The sequence below is a fragment of the Phalangium opilio genome, unplaced genomic scaffold (assembly GCF_054372755.1).
Source record: "Phalangium opilio isolate 3A_F unplaced genomic scaffold, DU_Popi_V2 ptg000003l_1, whole genome shotgun sequence".
Taxonomy (NCBI): domain Eukaryota; kingdom Metazoa; phylum Arthropoda; class Arachnida; order Opiliones; family Phalangiidae; genus Phalangium; species Phalangium opilio.
This window is the reverse complement of record NW_028324145.1, coordinates 13854077-13873092: the sequence shown is the minus strand read 5'-3', so window position 1 is coordinate 13873092 and position 19016 is coordinate 13854077. Positions and strand designations below refer to the sequence as shown.

General features: G+C 39.6%; 1 protein-coding gene and 2 long non-coding RNA genes across 11 annotated transcripts in view; 1 reads left to right on the top strand and 2 right to left on the bottom strand.

Moving 5' to 3' along the window:
• Positions 1-14589, top strand: part of LOC149718005 (uncharacterized) — a 32783-nt gene extending 18194 nt beyond the window's left edge. The window contains exons 2-3 of the long non-coding RNA XR_016368318.1: positions 14081-14277; positions 14367-14589. This is a non-coding gene — a long non-coding RNA (uncharacterized LOC149718005). The remainder of the gene's footprint in view (positions 1-14080; positions 14278-14366) is intronic.
• On the bottom strand, positions 4727-12301 carry LOC149718006 (uncharacterized). Of its 9 annotated transcripts, none has more exons than XR_016368315.1 (5): positions 9785-12298; positions 7809-9710; positions 7399-7691; positions 6980-7329; positions 4727-4921 (listed from the first exon to the last, which is right to left on the bottom strand). XR_016368315.1 is itself a non-coding variant. In XM_089841820.1 (5 exons), exons 3-5 carry the CDS (start codon positions 7636-7638, stop codon positions 7138-7140), a joined length of 348 nt encoding a protein of 115 aa, XP_089697946.1. In that variant the 5' UTR covers positions 7639-7691; positions 7809-9710; positions 9785-12289; the 3' UTR covers positions 6164-7137. The 9 variants fall into 9 exon arrangements, 1 of the variants encoding a protein (XP_089697946.1); XR_016368313.1 differs by lacking the exon at positions 4727-4921 and having other exon boundaries at positions 6164-7329; positions 7399-7479; positions 7564-7691; positions 9785-12301; XR_016368311.1 differs by lacking the exon at positions 4727-4921 and having other exon boundaries at positions 6164-7329; positions 7809-8536; positions 8614-9710; positions 9785-12301.
• A 616-nt stretch (positions 14590-15205) lies between the features above and the next one.
• Positions 15206-16891, bottom strand: LOC149718004 (uncharacterized). The gene is made up of 3 exons (XR_016365602.1): positions 16495-16891; positions 16298-16411; positions 15206-16120 (listed from the first exon to the last, which is right to left on the bottom strand). It is a non-coding gene; the product is annotated as an uncharacterized LOC149718004 (long non-coding RNA).
• Between the last annotated feature and the right edge of the window lie 2125 nt (positions 16892-19016).

Sequence of the window (19016 nt, the reverse complement as noted above, 5' to 3'; positions counted from 1 at the left end):
TCAAGAAGGGGGGCTCCTTTATATAGTTCTAAAGTATAGCGATGCTTATCTTAAGCTGGAACATGTTTTTTACCTGCAACGTCATAAGAACACGCGGTTGACTGACCTGAGCCTTTAATGATAGCGTACAAAACTATTTTACTTATTATAAAGGGAAGCTGAAACGTTATCGAGATTTGCTTCTTAGTTAGTTAGTTGGGTGGGTATGAATATAACGAGCATTCAAATGTTGCGTTTCAGTTTCTCTTTATATCGTGAATGTTCATCAATCCAGAATTGATAGGAACTTCTTTTACTGCGGGTTTGTTTTTAAGGATACGAGTTCGGGTTTCGAAAAACTGGATTACTTGATTTGAGCGATCTAGATTGTTCGCATTCGATTCGGATGATCGAACAGAATACATTTTTTTATGTACTAGTCCAAGTTCTAGAGTATCTTGTCCCTCGGTTCAAGCTGCGTGCCATGCAAGGAACAAATGAAATTAAACTCTTCTTGGGGAGAAAGAAAATTAATGAAGAATTTGAAATTTATTTCTTTAATGTCTATTAAGTTTATGTAGTGAAAAAGATGGGGTGAGAAGCGGGGTTAACGCGTGTTCCTCGAGCCAGCAATTATCTAATTCCTTATGGACTTCTTTTCAAAAGAGTTAAACGAATTTTTAAACTTGAGAAAATTCTTAAAGGAGCTTTTCTCACGAGTAGTCAATTAGGGGAAGTTTTTAAGTCTAGGTGGCCCATCCATTCTTTGGCATCCGTGCCAACAAGACGTCGCGGGAGACCCTCTTTTAATTCTGATGATTTCGGGTAATTAAAACGGAACTCGAGAGATGTTTGGGGCGTTCACCGCGACGCCAATAAGTACGTCACTCGCTTTGATAGACAAACTTGTAATATGGCGTCGAACAAGCTTGATTCTGTTAATGTTACGTAAAATGTCTAAAGAATAAGAGCATCATTTTGCAGTTTAGTTTCCACAGCTGCGCCTTTTTCTAGGCGATTGTATCTCGCGCACGACTGGCGGAATTCGCACGATTCGCTACGCTACACAATTTGGGCCTGGGCGAGCACGCACCCCTAGCGCGAGCATCACGATTTACTCGTTACGAGCTGCTCCTATTCGGAACGCACCCAGCGCGAGCAACGAGCAGCGCGCGTGCTCGTACACACCGTAACCGCTATTATAACGCCGTTTCTCCAGAATAGACCTTTCCCACCGTAACACGGGCACCCTTGCCTAATTATTACTCCCGAGGCGCCTTAACGCTTACCCCGAGAAATTGCGCCAATGCCCCGTTGAATTGGTCTATTTTCCCCGCTCGTAATACCGTAATTGAAGAATAACTGAGGGGAGAACCACTCGAAGACAGTAAAGTCGCCATCTAATAATTATTTCATCTGACCAAAATAGAAGTACTATATTGCAATTTTGAAACTTTAAATTCTATAGCGAAAGTTATTTAAATTTCTGTACAAATCAAGTTGACGAAGTGGTTCCCCCCTCGATTTCACGTGTACCTGTACCACGCGGGTCTATCGCTTTAATATAATAGGACTGGGATGCACCTTACAGGGCCAAGTTTTTTCTTTTGATATGAACGTGAGATTTGTAAGTTACAAAATGCACCTGTTGTTCTTATAAGCATTCGTTTTGTTCAAATTTTATATTCGCGAAATTTCCATTTTATTTTTACGATTGCCAAGATTAATAGCTTTTTATTCTAACAACAGTGTTCGTATCTCGAAACAATTTCGTGGAGAATTAATCCCAAGACTCACTATTTCAAATTTTAATTGTATCTTCCAACTTTCCAAGAAGGTTAGGCCGGGTTAAGGGGCTACAGTTCAGTTTTGTAAATTTCTTTTCCTTTTTGTTTAGGAGATGATATTGGCGACAAGGTGTGTTGTTTCACCTACGTACTACGCTTTTGAGCTCTTAACCCTTGGCTTTAGGGGCGTCTTAGTATTCACGATCTTGATACATTTTTTTTGGGATTCTGTAACTCTTCACGATGATTAATGAGTTTCGGGGCTTAGGCGTCTTCGATAAACCGTCCCAAAGCAATTTTTCTTCATCCGAGTTAGTCGTCTCTTTTTTTTTAACAGGGGTGTTGGTTGCCGTGCACCAAAATAGAATTGGCGTAACAGGCCTTTAGGGGGGGGGGGTATTATAGGGCCAAAACATACACACACAGTTTCTCGTTATAGATATTTCTGAATTTTGACACGCGAGCTAAGGAAGATAATTACGCGGCTTTGCTTCCAACTGATCGCCCTGCCTCTTCCAAGAAAAAACTGCAAGTAAAGATTTTAATTTATGCCCAAAATTAAAATTAATTAGCCACGTGATTCTTCTAAATTAGCTCTTGATTGGTCATCGGGGTGTAACTCGACCCCATTAAACATTCTTGGTTTGAACATAAATATTGATATACTAAGCATATTTGAACTCGTGGTATATTTACTATATTTTAATTTGGGGCGCCGCTGTGTGCATTTGGAAAAACCCGACTTACTAATGAAGTAAGAGCTATTTCGTAAATACGAAAAAACTTATCCGGTTTCTCTTTCCTAGGGTTTTTTTTTTTAATTTTTCTCGCGCCTCATTCCTAAATTTGCATATTGACGAAGGAAAGGCGCGTGCTTTGTCGTTACCGCCAAAACATCGCGTGCATTCTCTTAAGGAACGCGAGGGTGTTAAGTTAGCTAATATAATTATTTTAGCCCAAAATGAATAAATTAGTCAATTGCCGTGAAATATTACCAATTCAGCATTTCCAAGGTGAATAATTAGGTATAAAGAAAACGTTCTTGAATATTAAATCAATACCCATATGTTATTTAAAACGGTTACTTATATATACTGTGTATAAATTTGAAATTCGGGTTTCAGCTGAGCTTAAACTTTGAGAGACCCCCTAGCTAAGTTTAATATATTATATATATATTGATACTTTTGGTATATGAATTGAAATTGGGCGTTTTAATCACGAGTGTCTATAGGTGGCCAATGTCAATCACTTGAATGAATAAAGGCTTATATAGAAACCAAATAGCTTCGGGGTTTCCTCGTGTAATTATTCTATGGTCTCGGCAGATGCGCCGAGCTTAGATGTATGAGAAATGATACGTTGTTAAAGTATCCTGAATTTTGACTAAATCTAAATGAATCGGTGACAGCTAGGTAACCCGGCTTGAAAATTAAATGCCTGCCCATATTATTTATTTTTTAAAGTATGTCCAAAAGGAAATAGCTCTTGTCAGCGATGTTCTCTTTCAAAGGCGACTTCCGGAGCGGCTTACTGCCATCCTCGTAAGGTTTTTTGTACCAAAAATTTGTAAATATCCGATGGAAAAAGTCTGAATCGGTAAACATTATGGGAGCTAAAGGCAGGCTGAAAAGTATCAATGGATATCCTAGAAATCGGTATCAATGGATTTTGGAGAATAGATCTGGTACGGTCAACGGGTTCGTATCGGTTCCCTCCCTGGTATACCCCCGAGTGATTTGACCCTTTATAAGCCAGGCCTAAATAAACACACATGTGTATGTGTTTGATTTCATTGACGACGATATCCATCGAGGGGGTTGATACTCCCTGAAAGTGACTGTACAGCTCCATCTACTTTTACAGTTGAACTCCGCGAACTGGCTGTCCCCTCGTTTACTATTTTGAATAGCCAGCTCGCGCGCGCTTTCTTCTGGTACTGAAAAATACTCTTTTGTGGTATTGGCTACAAAACTAACTCTTAATCTCGGGTTACGCATTTGCTGGGAAATCAAATAATGTTGGAGCTGGCGTCAAAACTCAGATTAAAATAAATGGAAGGAGAAACACCATAATAAATTAATAATGGTTCATGTTGAACTAGATTTGGATTAAGAAGCCATGCAGGAATGGCTAAAAATATGAAGAATAACGCGTAGGGGCCATCTCTCCGTTATTATTAAAAAACCCTCAATACGCCCGGGGGCATTTTTTACAGCGAGCCATTGTTAAAGATTATATTATTTGTGTCTCTCTCTTTCTCCATTTGATAGATATTTCTCAGGTGTTATAGGAGGAATGTATGGGATTCCGGGTTCGAGTGAAATAGACCCTAGGGTGCGTTGTATCGTGGTTAAATACGTGTCCCCCCCCTCCGTTTACTGGGGTTGGGGTTGGAGGGTGCCATCTTGCTCAGGGTGGCATTTCTTAAGATCCCGCGACCCCAAAATAATAATTTTATCGTATTTGTGTTGCTAGCCTCTCCGCTTCAATAAGCAGCACCCGCCGCGAGGCATCTTGGGATGAAATAAACTTATTATAGCGTGGGGAAGGAATTAACTGATGGAAATCATCCAATTATTTTTGTAATTATCTAATTTGGACACGCGTGTTGAAATGACTGATCCTTATTTTAGGCTCGCGGACTAGAATGATTAGTTTGCGAACTGCTCTTGAGTATAGGACTACGTTTAAGCGCGAAATGGATCTAAAAATAATTTTACTCAATTATAAAATTCCAATTTAAATTTAAAATACATTAAAAACAGAGTCTAGCGCGTTCGTGCGCTTAAAATAATTAGTATTTTTCGCTCGTATAGTCATGCGGGGTGTTTATTTCTGGGCCCGAAAATAAGTATATTATTAAGATAAACGACGAACAAATTTAATAGAAAGAGGCTGAACCCCAATTTATTTCGATAATCGCTTAAAGAAAATTGTTTGCAAGCTCGCGTCCGACATCGCAAATTGCAAGCGCGCCTCGCCTCGCCTCGCCATCAAATTAAAAACAACCTGATTCAATTTTCCAAGAATTTTTTCCTATCCCGGGCCGGCCAATCCTCAAATTCGTCCATTGGGCAAAACGGAATACATGGGATGCCTATTTGACCAGGCATTTTTAAATGGCGGTGCGATTCTAGCTCTATTCGTCTCGCCTGGAATTTAAAAATTAAAATTCAAAAGTCATACATTTTCTTAAATATCAATTATAAACTACTTAAGTATAATCTCAATTTTTATAATGCTTCTCTATTAAATGCATGATCCTTTTATTATTATTATGAATGTAATCATATTATTATCTATATGGTCCAAAATGCTTATAGAATATTGAATATTAAAGGGAGGGTGACACGCTTGATGATTGTAAGAAAGAAGGAAAGATATCAGGGTAATGTAATGTTGCCTCAGCTTCACTCTACCCCGTAATTGGGCGGTATTCTAGGAGTACTTACTTGTCCGGTTAATAAGAGTTAGTTATTTTGAAAGGACTGACGGGCGTTTCTCTTAAAAACTATATTATTTTGAAAACCATTTTGTTCAAAATTTATCTCTCTCTTTTTTATTTCATTTATAAGAAATCATCTTGGTTTTTATAGAAGCCCTCCCATTCGTTCATTTTTTTGTTTTGGGTAAAACCGGACCTTTTCTTTCTATACACCCCTTTCGGTACAATATTATACAATTTACAAAATTAATGGTATACTTAAACGTCAGCCTGTTTCGACGAAACTGCGACGTTTAGTGTTTGTTTTGCGTGCCACGATTTTTCATGGACTTTCAGTTTCCCTTTTAAAGATTGTCTCATTCTTCGCAATGGCACGAGCTTCACGTGAAGAGACAGAGGTTAATGACGATTAAAGGGTGTTTTCTATTCGAGAATATGACTCGGAATTATTCCGACTTATAAAATGGCTTCCGATGTCCGTAAATTCAATCTAAACTTCGAATACGTATATTAGCGTTTCTTTTCCAAAGGGGGCATCTTGTTTTTCATATTTATGACTATATGGTGAGGCTTGCTTGATTGTCTTGTCCCCGAAAGCAGGATTTTGTAAAGAAAGAGTTCTTTTTTATTCTTTTTGGTATTAGAGTGAGTTAAAGGCGGTGACCATATCACTAAAAGAATGTTGTAGACGCCCACCCCCGCTAGTCTTGCCAGATTAATATATTTTACCACCAAAGGTTGTTGTATATGTCCCGGTTGCTATTGTACTATCTCCAACAATGGCTATGGCCTCCGCTTAAATCTTATCACGTAAAAGACCTCGGAATTCGCTGGGAAAAAACCTGCAGCGTTGAAATATGTATACATCATCTCTCGTCAGCGAATAGAAAACTATGGCGGAGGGATTCCGTATATACTAATATCTCCTTTCGGGGATTAAGAAAGTAGCTCGTAAATTAAATGAGAAATTTAATATAAAATGAACGTAACATAATCATACAGAAAAGTCAATTAAATTTCTATTTTTATCTTAAGTGCATTGATTGGCGTAGTCAAAGATAGTAAAAAGTAATTCTTGCCGAGTCTTAGTTTAATTAACTAACGTCTAATTAAGTATTCCGGTCACATTTTTTTCGGTTCGGTTGAAGCGTTCGCCTTTTGGGCTTGAATATGTCAACTTCACGAATGTTGTTTTATAAATTTGATTCCTTTCTCGCCCATGATCGTATACAATACGTGTCTATTGGGTGGTGGTGGTGGTTAAGAATCATCGAGATTAGATGGTATGGTTGGGGGGGGGGTAGCATTACCGTATTGGGCGGCAGGTGCACTCGTGGTATTTTCTTGAAAGTGACAGCTGGCACTTGGCTGGGAAACGCCAAAGAATTATAAAGTCCGCCCATCATATGACCAAGCAACAAGTAAATCCACGCAGCTCGATTATCGCTCCAATATCGGCGCCCTCCCCCTCCCTCCCTCCCTATAATTGCAATTCCCTTCCTTCCTTCAAAGTCTTCCTTGGATACCTTCGAAGTGGGTTAGCTAAAGGCAAACCTAAAAACGTCTTGGGTTGAATAGAGCCATAATAATAAGGTACCTCTGACTCTATTGACATTAATCTCATTTTGGTCATGATGCCAATTTTTTTCTTATATAGGAAGGTCAGGAATTGTGGGTAGGATCTTAGCGTCGTTGTGGGTCTCTTTTATTAATATTATGACGCGACATTACCAATAAGAAACTATTGCTAGATGAGTTTCTGTACCTGGTCGGTCTCTGTCGTCCGGTGACCACCTGCTTTACGCCTCCGTAGTGTTATAACTTTCTTTTCAACATTAATTCCACATGTTTCACGATCATTTCCATATTCCGAGAACATTTTTAATCAGCGTGAAAAGAACGCGAAACGACACACTTTCCCTTTCAACCGGTGATAATGTTCAGTTTTGCAATGGTGAAAATCGATAAAGCGTAATCGTCAATAGGCGAACGGCTACTTCGTTGGTATTTCGTAGATGAATTCTTAACTCGCCTTGATCCCCTTTTGGTTTCGACTTTCAAATGGACGTGCATACCTTTTATTTCTTGCCTGATTCGCTTTAGCTTGCTTGGAAGCTGTAATTTAGCGTAGATGATTTTACTTTCATCTTGCCGACAATCATGATAATATACACCTATACCTACCTACTTTTTTTTGTTTATGGCTATAGTGTAATATTACCATGGTGGATTTTTTTATAGCATGCAGCTCCCGCGCAGTCAGTCCTAGCTTTGCATACATTAAAGGGGCAAGAGTCGATGCAAATTAAAAGACACACCGGAACGAATTGTATTCCACTCTTCGCTTACGTAATATCCGCGTGGCGTCTTCATTACGGATAATTTAATCCATTCCTTTAGGTCAAACGCGTATGTCTTATTCATTTCTTAGCTTTGGATGTCCATCTAAGACATTAGCTTCTTTTTGGAGCGTCGGCCTTAAGGAGTTAAATCTTGTTTAATTAATCAACTTATGATCTAAAGTTTCTTCTTCATCTTTTTGGCCAATTAAAAATAATTCTAGGGACATATATACTGCAAAATAAAGAGCGTACCTAATGATGTGATCCTGCCAAGGTCTTAACGTACTTCATTAATAACTAAAAATATCCTCCGCGTGCTTGCATGCGTGTAATCCTTTCTTCTTGTTTTATTACTATTATGTGATTAGCAACTGCGATGCCAAAAGCCGAATGCAGCTGCGACTATATAACTAGCAATAGATAAATATATAAACTTTGTTATTTTACAAGAAATTTATGAATATAATTAAGTCGCAGGGATCATTATTATTCATACGGATAACCAATACTTAATACTGATTTAATTTCCGAGAGATAGTTTTTAATTTTTTTTTAAAGTTAAAATACCGCAGCTGTCTTTCGTGTTTTCATTCTTTTGTTTCTTTATTTGCAAAGTCGCGATAATTAATTCAGCACAGTGATTAACGCGAGCTAATAATGGTTTTATTTCTTCACGATTCGTGCTTGGAAAGTAATTGAACTGAACTAGTCTATTATGGAAAATATTTGAGCTTCTGTTCTTGCAGGCGTATAATGAACCGTATCGTCTCACGGTGTTACAATATCACAGCCGCAGATGTCTATAATTTCAAATAAATTGCAATAATGTTTAACAAATTCTTGACACATGTCATAACGTAAATCCATTAAGACCCGAGTATCGTCAATCGTCAAATGGTAATTAACATCTGCTTTTTTTTAATTAATATATTTTTCTCGTTGAAAATAACTGGTTTGGCCTTTCACCCTCTCTTTGGCACCTTAAATTAATACGGCAGAAATACGCGGCTTAATTTTGCATTCCAAATTTTTGGGAAATAAAAATGAGAGGAGATACCTCGAATTTCGTAGCTATATAACGAGTAAATAATTGGAGCTACTAGATATCCTTAATTACGAGTTATGGGACGCGACGACGGACAGCTAATCTCGTTGTTACGTGTCAAAAAGCGACTTATGTTCGACACGATTGCCGATGACGAAAAATTTCTATTCTATTATTAGGGGTCGTAAAATCTTCTATAATTTGGTCGTTTCTATGCAATGTAATTCTTTCGAAACTGCCATAAAATGTAGCGTCTTCGAGTCAATCGCGCTTGACAAACACTCCTATCGGGTTTAACATTGTCTATTCATCCGCCGTAACTTTCACTATTACGTCAATTGCCTTTGAACTATAGCCAGTCCGTAATTATAATAAAGGGAATTTTAACCTCCTCGATTTTATAACTAACTTTTAATTTGTCATCGTCATAAAGAACAGAAAAGAAAAAAGAAAGAACCCCGACGGCGTAATTAAAGCAATTAAAAATAGAAGAGACTCGGCCAAGTATTTAATTGTCATTGCTCGGGGCTATCTTTGTCATTCGGAAATTTTCCCACAATTTAAAATGTATAAAAAAAAACCTCGTTCAGAATATATATGTTAAATTGAAAGATGTTTGGAATGGCTATTAGCACGCGCTTTTTAATGACAATATGTCATCTCTCATTCCATCTCATTCGCGCCAGACAAGGCGTCGCGTATGTAGACACCATTGGCTACGTCGCCTAAGGTTGATTATCCATTGACAGACGATGTTATAACTGGGATAAGGCGTTTGATATTAAGGGAAGAAATTAAAAGCGTGAGAGAGTCTGTTAAAGATGTTGGAAAAAAAGGGCCCAAAAAATGCCGCGTGTCTTTAGAATGATCAAGGGTGATCCGGAGCGTTCCGTGGATGCACCTGGTCTCGGTTCAGTTCAGGAAAAGGACTGAGGAGAAGAAGCCAAAAGCGGAGGACGACGTTTAGCCGCATCTGTCACCGCGATCCACGCTATAGCGGACCAGGAATGTAATCATTCTCTAAAACCTCCTTGTGTTACGTATTAAGGAGGGAGTCGATGGAAAAAAACAGTCCCTTTAAAAGATGGGGAGGCTGCGGCGAGCGGGATCTGTTTAGTTTGTGTAAAAAAAAGCGTGGGAAAAAGTCTGCGCCATGGCGTCCGTTTGTTTGAGGTGTTCTTACCTTCTGATCCTTGGGACGCGGCGGCTTTGCCCCGGCTATAAAGAGCAGCTGCGTGACATTGTAATGCGCGCTCCTCGGTGCCCGGGCCCAGCTGAGGGTGTCCTTCGCGCTCTCTCTCTCTCTCTCTCTTTCGGGGTTATAGTTATTTATATTATCGATTTCGTCGTTTATAGTGGTGGTGGTGGCGGCTATCTTTAAGTAATCCCTTTTCATATTCTACACCATCTTTTTACGACTGAATCCACGGTGGGTACTGGGCAGGGGAAAGTAGTTCGCGTCTTCCGCATCCTTCTGCCGCCATCGGGAGAGAGGATAACAGGGATAACTTCTTTTTATACGTGTACACTTTCTGTTGGTTGGTTCATCCACTAAAGAGATGTTGGGATATATGTTAGAGTATAAGATGTTGTAGTAATTGTACATTGTTTGGTTGCATGCAGTTCTTAAGGCGGAAGATGCTTTAATTTCGAAGCGAATGATATCATATCCTTCATTAATTTGATTGGATTGAAGCTGGCCATGCTATCTCTCTTCTTTCGAGTTTATACCTTTATTGAGAAACTGTATCTTAACAAGGTATCGAAAATCTTGTTTTCTATGTATGCGTGTATACAAACTGCGACACAAACGGAACGATTCGACGTTAGGAATTTGATTCGAGGCTTATATGGACCTCCATCATGCACTTCCTTTTTTTATTTCCTTGGTCTTCTTTCTTGGCTCTGTTCCGTTTGTAACACCCTCCCGATCTTTCTAACTCTATTATGACCTCTTTATTAAAGGCTGGGGTGCCCTTCTCCGATTGGGGGGAGGGGGGTACATCCACGTCTAGCCCCATTCCCTTAGCCCCCCTTTTGGGAGACAGACTCTGCATCAGCAATGATAGAAATTTGATAGCGACACGACGTCTTGGACGATTGAACTTCGGCAATGCATTCTTCGGAGTTCGCAGGGGTTTTTTTTCTTTGGATACCATTTTTAACCGTGACTTCGTTTCGAGCAAGGGTTGGGTTAATGTCATTTGAAAACCATTTACCAAATTGAGGGCACGTGGATATGTCGGAATCAATTGTATACATGAGGAATACCAAATATATCGAATCCTTGACCCAACTTTGTGTATAGCCAGACTTCACTTGAAGTAATTGTAAAGAATTGATTTTTAAGGTAATCCCATAATGCATCGCGCCTTGACCCATCATATCGTCTGCTGTATCAAACTCTGCATGGCAAAAATATAATAATAACTCGGGGGCTTGCCAAGGAACTAAATTTCAAGGGATTTTTACTTTGAAACCGCAAATTGAGTATATGCGTAATGATGGTAATCCGCAAAACGAAATCTTTTTATTTAAGTCAATTTTAATAGCAGAGTATATTTCAATCGTCCATTTTTATTACAAATAATACCTACTATATTATTATTATTCGTAATAATTAGAGAAAATGTTAATGGGTATAAATAAACGGGTATACTCCTATACTCTTTTCAGGAGTTGATAATCTAGAGTGTACTGTATATGTTTGTCATCAATTTGACATACTATCATTTAATAATTTCAAACTCTTTCAATATGAACTCTCGGAATAGTTATATAATGAGAGGTTACATCGGGAATGAGTCGTGCTTCAATAATATAGACATTTAACGGAGGCCATGCAATTCGCAATAATATTTTTGCAATTTCTGTTTTTTTATCGTTTTTAAGTCACGATTTTTTAATCTATTTTTAATTTTGTGGGAATTGTCTAATAATTTGAGATGCATGCAGCGCGGTCGGTATTGGCCCGCGGCTCAACGCTGCGTCTATCTGGTAACCAAACACCACCGTCTATTATTAAGGGCAATAATGTGACGTCAGAAGACAGTACCGCCTGCGCAAACTTTAATTTTACAAGATCCTAGTAATTAAATAATTTTCTTTTAATTTTTCTATCTTTATTTTTCTAGCCAAACAAAGAGCCGACCTATAAGGGTTCCAAAACTGCGTAAACCCAAGCATGCGCAGCCCGGTGCTAAAAATGTTATAAATTTGAGTCAATATGGTTCTGGTCCCATTTATTTCCACACTTTATTCCCACGGGACCAAATCTTTCTAATCTTTATTCCATCATTCGGCGTAAACTATGATCCTTTGATTGAGTCCGCGCTGTTGTATTCTCTCCCGCACAGTACCGGGTTGGTCGCGTGTCCTCGATGGAACAACCAAAGAGGACAATCGCTGCAGTCCTGTTATATACTTTAATCAATCCTTAGCCGATTTTTGACCCTGCAGTCGTCTGCTCCCACACTCTTACTGCCACATGCATTTGCACGCGAGGTCTAACCTATAGGGGTGAGCTGGGAGACCATTATTCGGGGATTGGCGCGTGCCGGGACCACGTTTCCCATTTTTTGCTTGATGACGTCGACCGTGTGACCCCTCGTAACCGTCCGCGTATTTCAATAGCGCACGCGCTCTTTTAATACAAGCCGCGTAATTATATAGTATTTCAAGGTAATTTCTTTTTCCATGCACCAGGCGTTTAGTCTTTATTCCTCCTATAGTCAAGGTGTCCGTTTTTGTCAAAGCTAGGAGTATCCAAATATTTACCTTTTACAGGGAGTTTCTGATTAAACGGAGTAAGCTTAGTGACAGGGTAATACTAATTTCCATACGCTCCTTGTGAAAGGGTCCGTTTTTACTGCTCTTACGCGTGGGATACCGCGATTTCACCATGGATGAAACATACAACGGTGAACCAGGAGTGTTTTCCCCGCTGCTCTTAGAGCGGTTCGGAAGGGGACAATTTTCCAATGGAAACTAGGTCCCTTGCAAGGTTACGAGTCAGCCTGTAGCGACAAAACCTCTCCAGGGTTGAGTTGGGGAGCTTAATCTCGCTTGGTTTGCCGTGGCGACGCGTGTTAAATGTCCGTTATTGGTGGCCTCCCCTCTCTTTTCCGGGATGGTCGCCTGGTCCTTGATGGCTATAGCGGTACATGGGTGCAAAATGTGTCCCCATCCCCGATGGATTAATAGAGGGAACCCAACATTGTCAAAATGAAAAGAAGCATATGTTGTCCGCCGCCAGATTTGTTTAATTTGCTCTCTCTCTCGCTCGCTCGGCTCACTTCCCTTTTTCCTCCACCACCACGTGTTTTATTAGCTGTAACGTTTTTTTTCATCCATAAGGCTTTTATCTGATCATGGGGGTAACGTTTAACGGACGCTGCGCTTTGCCTAAAGTTTTAACAAACCTCGAGAGCAATCACGTATCTTGTTCTTTTCCTAATTGTTATCTTTATGGGAAATTCTATCTTAATTAAAAATACAATCCCTAAAGTATTTGGTATCGTTGGAGAGGAGAGAAGTACACGTCTTTTCAGAGTGTCGATAATAATTGAAACGAACAGAGACAGTTGGTGTAATCTCGGCGCCTTACACGATGGCCTTATCAGTATTAATGTCGTTTGTGTTTATTAGAGAGGGTATATTGTTTTTGGAAGAGCTAATCTATGGCGAACGGGTGGGCAGCTGTCAACACCCCCGCTGTACGGCGTTAAAGCTGCACGTGGGAGACTTAGACTCTCATCTCGTTGATCGGCGGCGCTCCAGAGTCAATTCAAGTTCCTTTCCCACGGACTTTGATATTTTTAGCGTTAACGGCAGATGATTAGCCACAACGGGAAGGTGGCTGCGGACAGACCCCTCCTAGATATAAGAAATATTTATCTAAACCTAACTCAACAACCTACCGCTTTGATTCAGTTGCCTCGGCATTGTTGACTAACTGTGCCATAATATATTTACTATGTCTATGGACATATGGAGTCTCATTTACGTGTTATCGCGGGTTTTTAACCGTTGGTGTAATAAATTAGTCGTGGATATTTTGAAGTTGGTTGTTCCTTCGGTGGTCACCCCCGTACGTAGTTCCCAGCCGCTGTTTACCCAATCGAGAAACTTGAACACACACTAAGCAGATGCATTCCCACACCCCAAATCTCAGTATTCACCCCCAATGCGTACGTAACATACTTAACGTGACCAATTGACCCCGAGTTGACCTTTCTATTTATGTTTATACACACAGCTTTTTGCGCAAATAAAATGAGTCACCATTTCATAAACGGGGAACCGGGGAATTACCATAAATACGAATTAAAATTTCTTATAATTTAAAAAGTTAATTTATCCTTGAATTTATTTTTTAATGTTTTAAATTTTATGCCAACTAAATTTTCTTAACCTTTTTTTTTGTTGCAAATTTTGAGTTCGTATTAAATTTGGCCTATTTTTTGTCTAATTTATTCAGTTGGAAGTTGGATTTCGCCCAGTCAAGTTGTTGGGCCTCGTGTGAATTTTCTCGCTTCGTGTCTCGAGCTAATTTAATTGAAGTTCCACGTTTTCGGACATGGTCATAGTGGACTTGTAGCTTGGATTAGGGACAACTGGATCGCTTCGTCAACGAAAAATCGCCAGAGAAAGACTTAGAACGTCTGCAAGTAACGAGTAAGTAGGTTTTTTTGTCTTCTTTAAATCGGGCCCTAGTTCCTATTGTTCAATTTTTTATTGACCTATTTTTTGTCTAATTTATTCAGTTGGAAGTTCGATTTCGCTGAGTCAAGTTGTTGGGCCTCGTGTCTCAAGCTAATGTAATTGAAGTTCTACATTTTCGGACATGGTCAATTGTTACTTTAGTGAACTTGTAACTCGGATTAGGGACAACTGGATCGCTTCGACAACGACAAATCGCCAGAGAAAGACTTGGAACATCTGCAATTAACAAGTAAGTATTTTTTTGTCCTCTTTAAATCGGGCCTTGGTTCCTATTGTTCATCATGCCAATTAAGAATATGAATTATCGCGTGGTTTAGAGTGACCATTGTTTACATGGTGACGTCATATCACGTCATCCATTTAGAATTGCAAGGTCTCGCGTAACGACGCTAAGGAATGTTTAGGTTGCTAAACTATAGCTGTAAACCTAGGCTTAGATTACGTAATGTAATGACTGGGCGGATACCAGATTTGAATATTTAGTCTTTCAACTTTCTCCTCTTTGGAATGGATCCTGACTGCGAGGGGTGGATCACTCACTCGCTCTTGTCTCTTTTGGGGTTCAACTAATCCAACATACATTAATCAACGTATCGTTTTTCGTTTGAAAATCAAGCTTGATAAGTCCTTCGGTAGCTAGCTGTTACGTGAATAAATTGGGGGGAGTGTCATTATCGTGCCCGTTTAAGTTGAGCCAAACGGCGATTGTAATCGAAGATCGATAAATATCTCACGAGGAGTATCTTTTAACTATCCCCTGTCTCTTGAATTAAATGGATTTGCTACCGTGCATGCTGACCTAAACACGCAGGGTGGGGGGAATTACTCGTTTAAAAAACGTGACATTTTAACAAGATATATACCATACACAGACCTGTAATGAAAAAATTATACCCAACGTTTATATTAATCCAGACTTTGTAATGGATTTACAAGTATTCAAGTTAGACTCTGCCCTACACTTTAAATAACCTCACTTCATCCATGACTCTCTTTCTATCCCTGCATGGGCTCTTAAGAACTACAATTTGGGCTAGCAGTGTGTCGCTTTAATCTGGTTCCCCGTTTTTTTTTTATAAATGTATTAAGATTTTTTGTAATATGATAGAAAAAACCCTAAGTGGAATTAACGGGCGCGTTGGTTCGGGTCCGGGCAAAGATTGCGCGTTTGCGGCAACAGGTGCGAAGACGTTGGGTCGACGAAAGCGAGTCTGTCTTTCGGCGAGCGACCCCGACTAGCTCGGGACTCGGGAGGCGAACGACGAACACACTGGTGGTGATGGTGATGGTTTGTGTGGGAAAGTTGGGGCAGCTGCGTTCACAAGGTATATTCCATCCCAAGCAACATCGCGTTGACGATAGCCCGAGTAATTCTGTTGCCTGGTCGGAACGGTCGCTTACTCTACTCGGTCTCGGCCTTAGCCGCTCTTGGCCTTTTACTCGCGTCAACCGCGATATAGTAGAGCGCAGATGTTCCCGCGCTAAGGAGCCAGAGATTTTCATTCCTAGAATCACCTGCCCACGGAGAGACCTTTTAATCTATATATATATATATGGCGTGGAATGGGAACGAAGCAAAATCATTTTCTTTTTCAATATTACAAATTCCATTCCGCCCTATTGCTCCTATCTTCAGTTTTAAGACAGAGTGAGAGAGAGAAAAAAACCGAACGACCATATGATAAGAAAACAGTCATTTTATTGCCTTCTGCGTACCAATTATAGCGTGACACTTCTGTACAATTGATACTGTTATTATAAGTAATACAGGGATGGCATCGTATGTTGGTTATACCTGTTGGGAATAGATAACCATATTTACGTACGACACCCAAAATATAAAGAAAGATTTGAGACTACGGAAGAAGAGGGGGGGGGGCGCGGAGAAAATGGATTTTCCAATTTTCTGACAGTTCATAATTACGGGGTTGCAATTTTCAAATATCTCCCCGCGTAGTTTGTTTAATATTACCTTTTACCGAGTTTGACGCCGTTGACCTCGCTCGTTTTGGGCGTCGATCAAGTTGACCCCGTCAGTATCGGGTCAAGATAGGTCATTGGCGGGTCGTCGAGGAGTGCCGGGCACCTACGCGCCAACAAAGACAAGTGCTTCGAGCTATTAATGAAATTCCTGATGAGGATCCGGCTCGCGCTCTTGACTCTACATACCTATCTGATCAAAATTTCGTTAGACATTCTTTTTAACCTTCGAAGTTAAGGTATATTGCGCCGATAGAACGTGGCTGGCTGTCTGGTTGCCATGCCCCCGATGTGTCGGGTTTCTAACTCAAAAGGTGTAGTGTAGCGGCTTGCGCCTCTTGTTTGTGGGTTTTTTTGGCGCGAAATGGTGGTTATTACGTAGGAAGTCGATGGAGCTGTGTTCGCCCATCAAAATGTACTTACCATATCTCTCTTTCCGTGTCTTTAATTGCGTTCGTTCTTCTTAGGGAGGAGGGAGTTTCCACTAGACACTGACTAAAGAATGAATTCCAAAGAGAGCGCCCTTTCATTCGCAATAAGCTGACAGTACTTACTGTGTCTGAATTGCATTGCGCAAGGATGAATTCAGAACCCCCCCCCCCCTTCCCCAGAGTCGGGTTTTCCGGATCGGAAATCGGGGAGACGACTAGTTCTATGAATATCGACTTCCTATTGAATGTTTTGAATCTTAAGTACTTAAGAGAGACCTTGACTTACATATTTTCGTTTTTTTGGTTCCCGTGAAATATCGAAACCGTGGAAATACGAAAAATATATTATATTTGCCAACTGCTTCCCGACATTTGAAATGTTAGGCCTTGAAAAGAAAATATAGATGTAGTTCTAGATTGTAATGTTGCTAAATTTATTAAGAAAAATATTTTCTATGTTGGAAAATATAATTTCAAATTCACGCGCCTGATTCACAGCGGCTGTTGTTTATTTTGGTCGATGTCTGTCTTAAGTATATTTTCGTTTATTTCCTTTTGGAACTTGTTGAATTTGAAAAGCGTTATTTCAAAGTGTCTCTCGAAAAATGTCTTAATACTGGTTGCATGGCTTCTTGAAACCGCAGTGTAGCGGTAATACTTAGAACTATAGCGCCGCGGAAGCTCGCCTTGTATCCATTAGAAATCTTTCCGCATAAGCTGATCTGTTCTGTTCCAAAAACTGTATGTTTTTGTTGTGTTTTTGCGCCTGGCAGCAATGTACGCCTCTCAAAAGTCTCTTCTCGAGAAAGAGAGAGAGAAACGAGTCTCGTCTTTTTGATAAATGTTTCGCAGCTGTAACCTCGATTGCTCGCACTATACGTGAAGTTATTTAAGAAACCCAACTAAGCAAAGAAAGAGTCGAGCTATACCTATACCACCATCTTGTTGTTTTTTTTTCTCACCCTAGGTATGAAACGAGGGGAAAACAAGTCGACAAAACAATTAATGTCTCTTAAAGAAAAGTGAATTTTGTAGTAATTAGTTCAAGTGGTTGTCCCCTCGGTCCAAGTTTTTATATTTTTGACAAGAAATTATTTATTTGTATTTAAGAATGTACAGCTCTCGAACAGCTGCGTTTTTGTTTTAACGTGAATTTTTTCGTTTTCTAGTAATTTAGTTTGGGAATTTTACGGGGAGGGAGGGTACGGCACACTTTCTTCCAATTTACTCCGAAATAAGCTTTGACAGCTTTTAAATTGACTAATTGATCATCGCTAAATACGAAGTAGATTAAAAGTCAAGTAGATTTTAAGGAAAGGACTTTTATGAAAGTCAAAGTAATAACTTTGGATTAAAGTATTTCTAATATTGCGAAAATTCTTAGCAAATAGTTTTCCGTTTCCCCTCTCGGCTTCGATCATTTGGATTATATCTCTCGAAGGACATTGTTAAGTAGTTTCGCTGGGGATAACAGGTGTTCGCGGCCAGCTATGAGGAAGTATAAAATTTTACACCGCTTCATTTTGTTTACCAAATAAGAAGAAAATCCTTCAAAGCTAAATTTTATTTTTCCAATTATTGGAAAATTGCTGTCACATGACGTGGTTTAGACTTTTGTAAAAATATATTAACCGTTAATGAGGCAATTTATTTTAACAAGATCTCCTTTTAGAAAATGGTTATTGTCTCCAAGGCTAATATAACAAAAAATTCAGCTGGTACGAAAGGAGTAATTTTTAGTTTATAAATTAATTGTCTTTCTCGGTTAATTATTATTTTTTTCAACCAAAATGAGCTGGTTTAACATTTTATAACACGGTCTAATCATTTTTTAACCCCCCTTGATAAGGTAGATCCCTAATTAGATAAATACTTATAAGATATGGTTTGGAAAGGAGGAAATGAAATAGCTGATGGGCCTAATTTGTAGAGAGGGCTGCAATTCCTTGGTCGAGTAAAGCTTGCACGTGCACCAGCTGCGCGGAACCCAGATCCGAATTAACGTAGACTCATGCACTAATAACAAGGTCACTTTCTCATAGCGGGATCGCGAACGCCGACAAACTATCATTACTGGTGGACACCGATGCAATTACGCAGTTTCTTTCTCAACTCTAGGTTCAGCTTCCGGGTATGTTAGGCTCTATATGTCCCGATATGTTAAATAGTTGATCTTTGTTTGAGTAGTATCATATCTCTTTTGGATGGATGGAGGCTGTGTACGCCTTCTCCTAAACGCTCTTTCTTTCTCGTGCACCACCGTTATAATTGGCGACAACT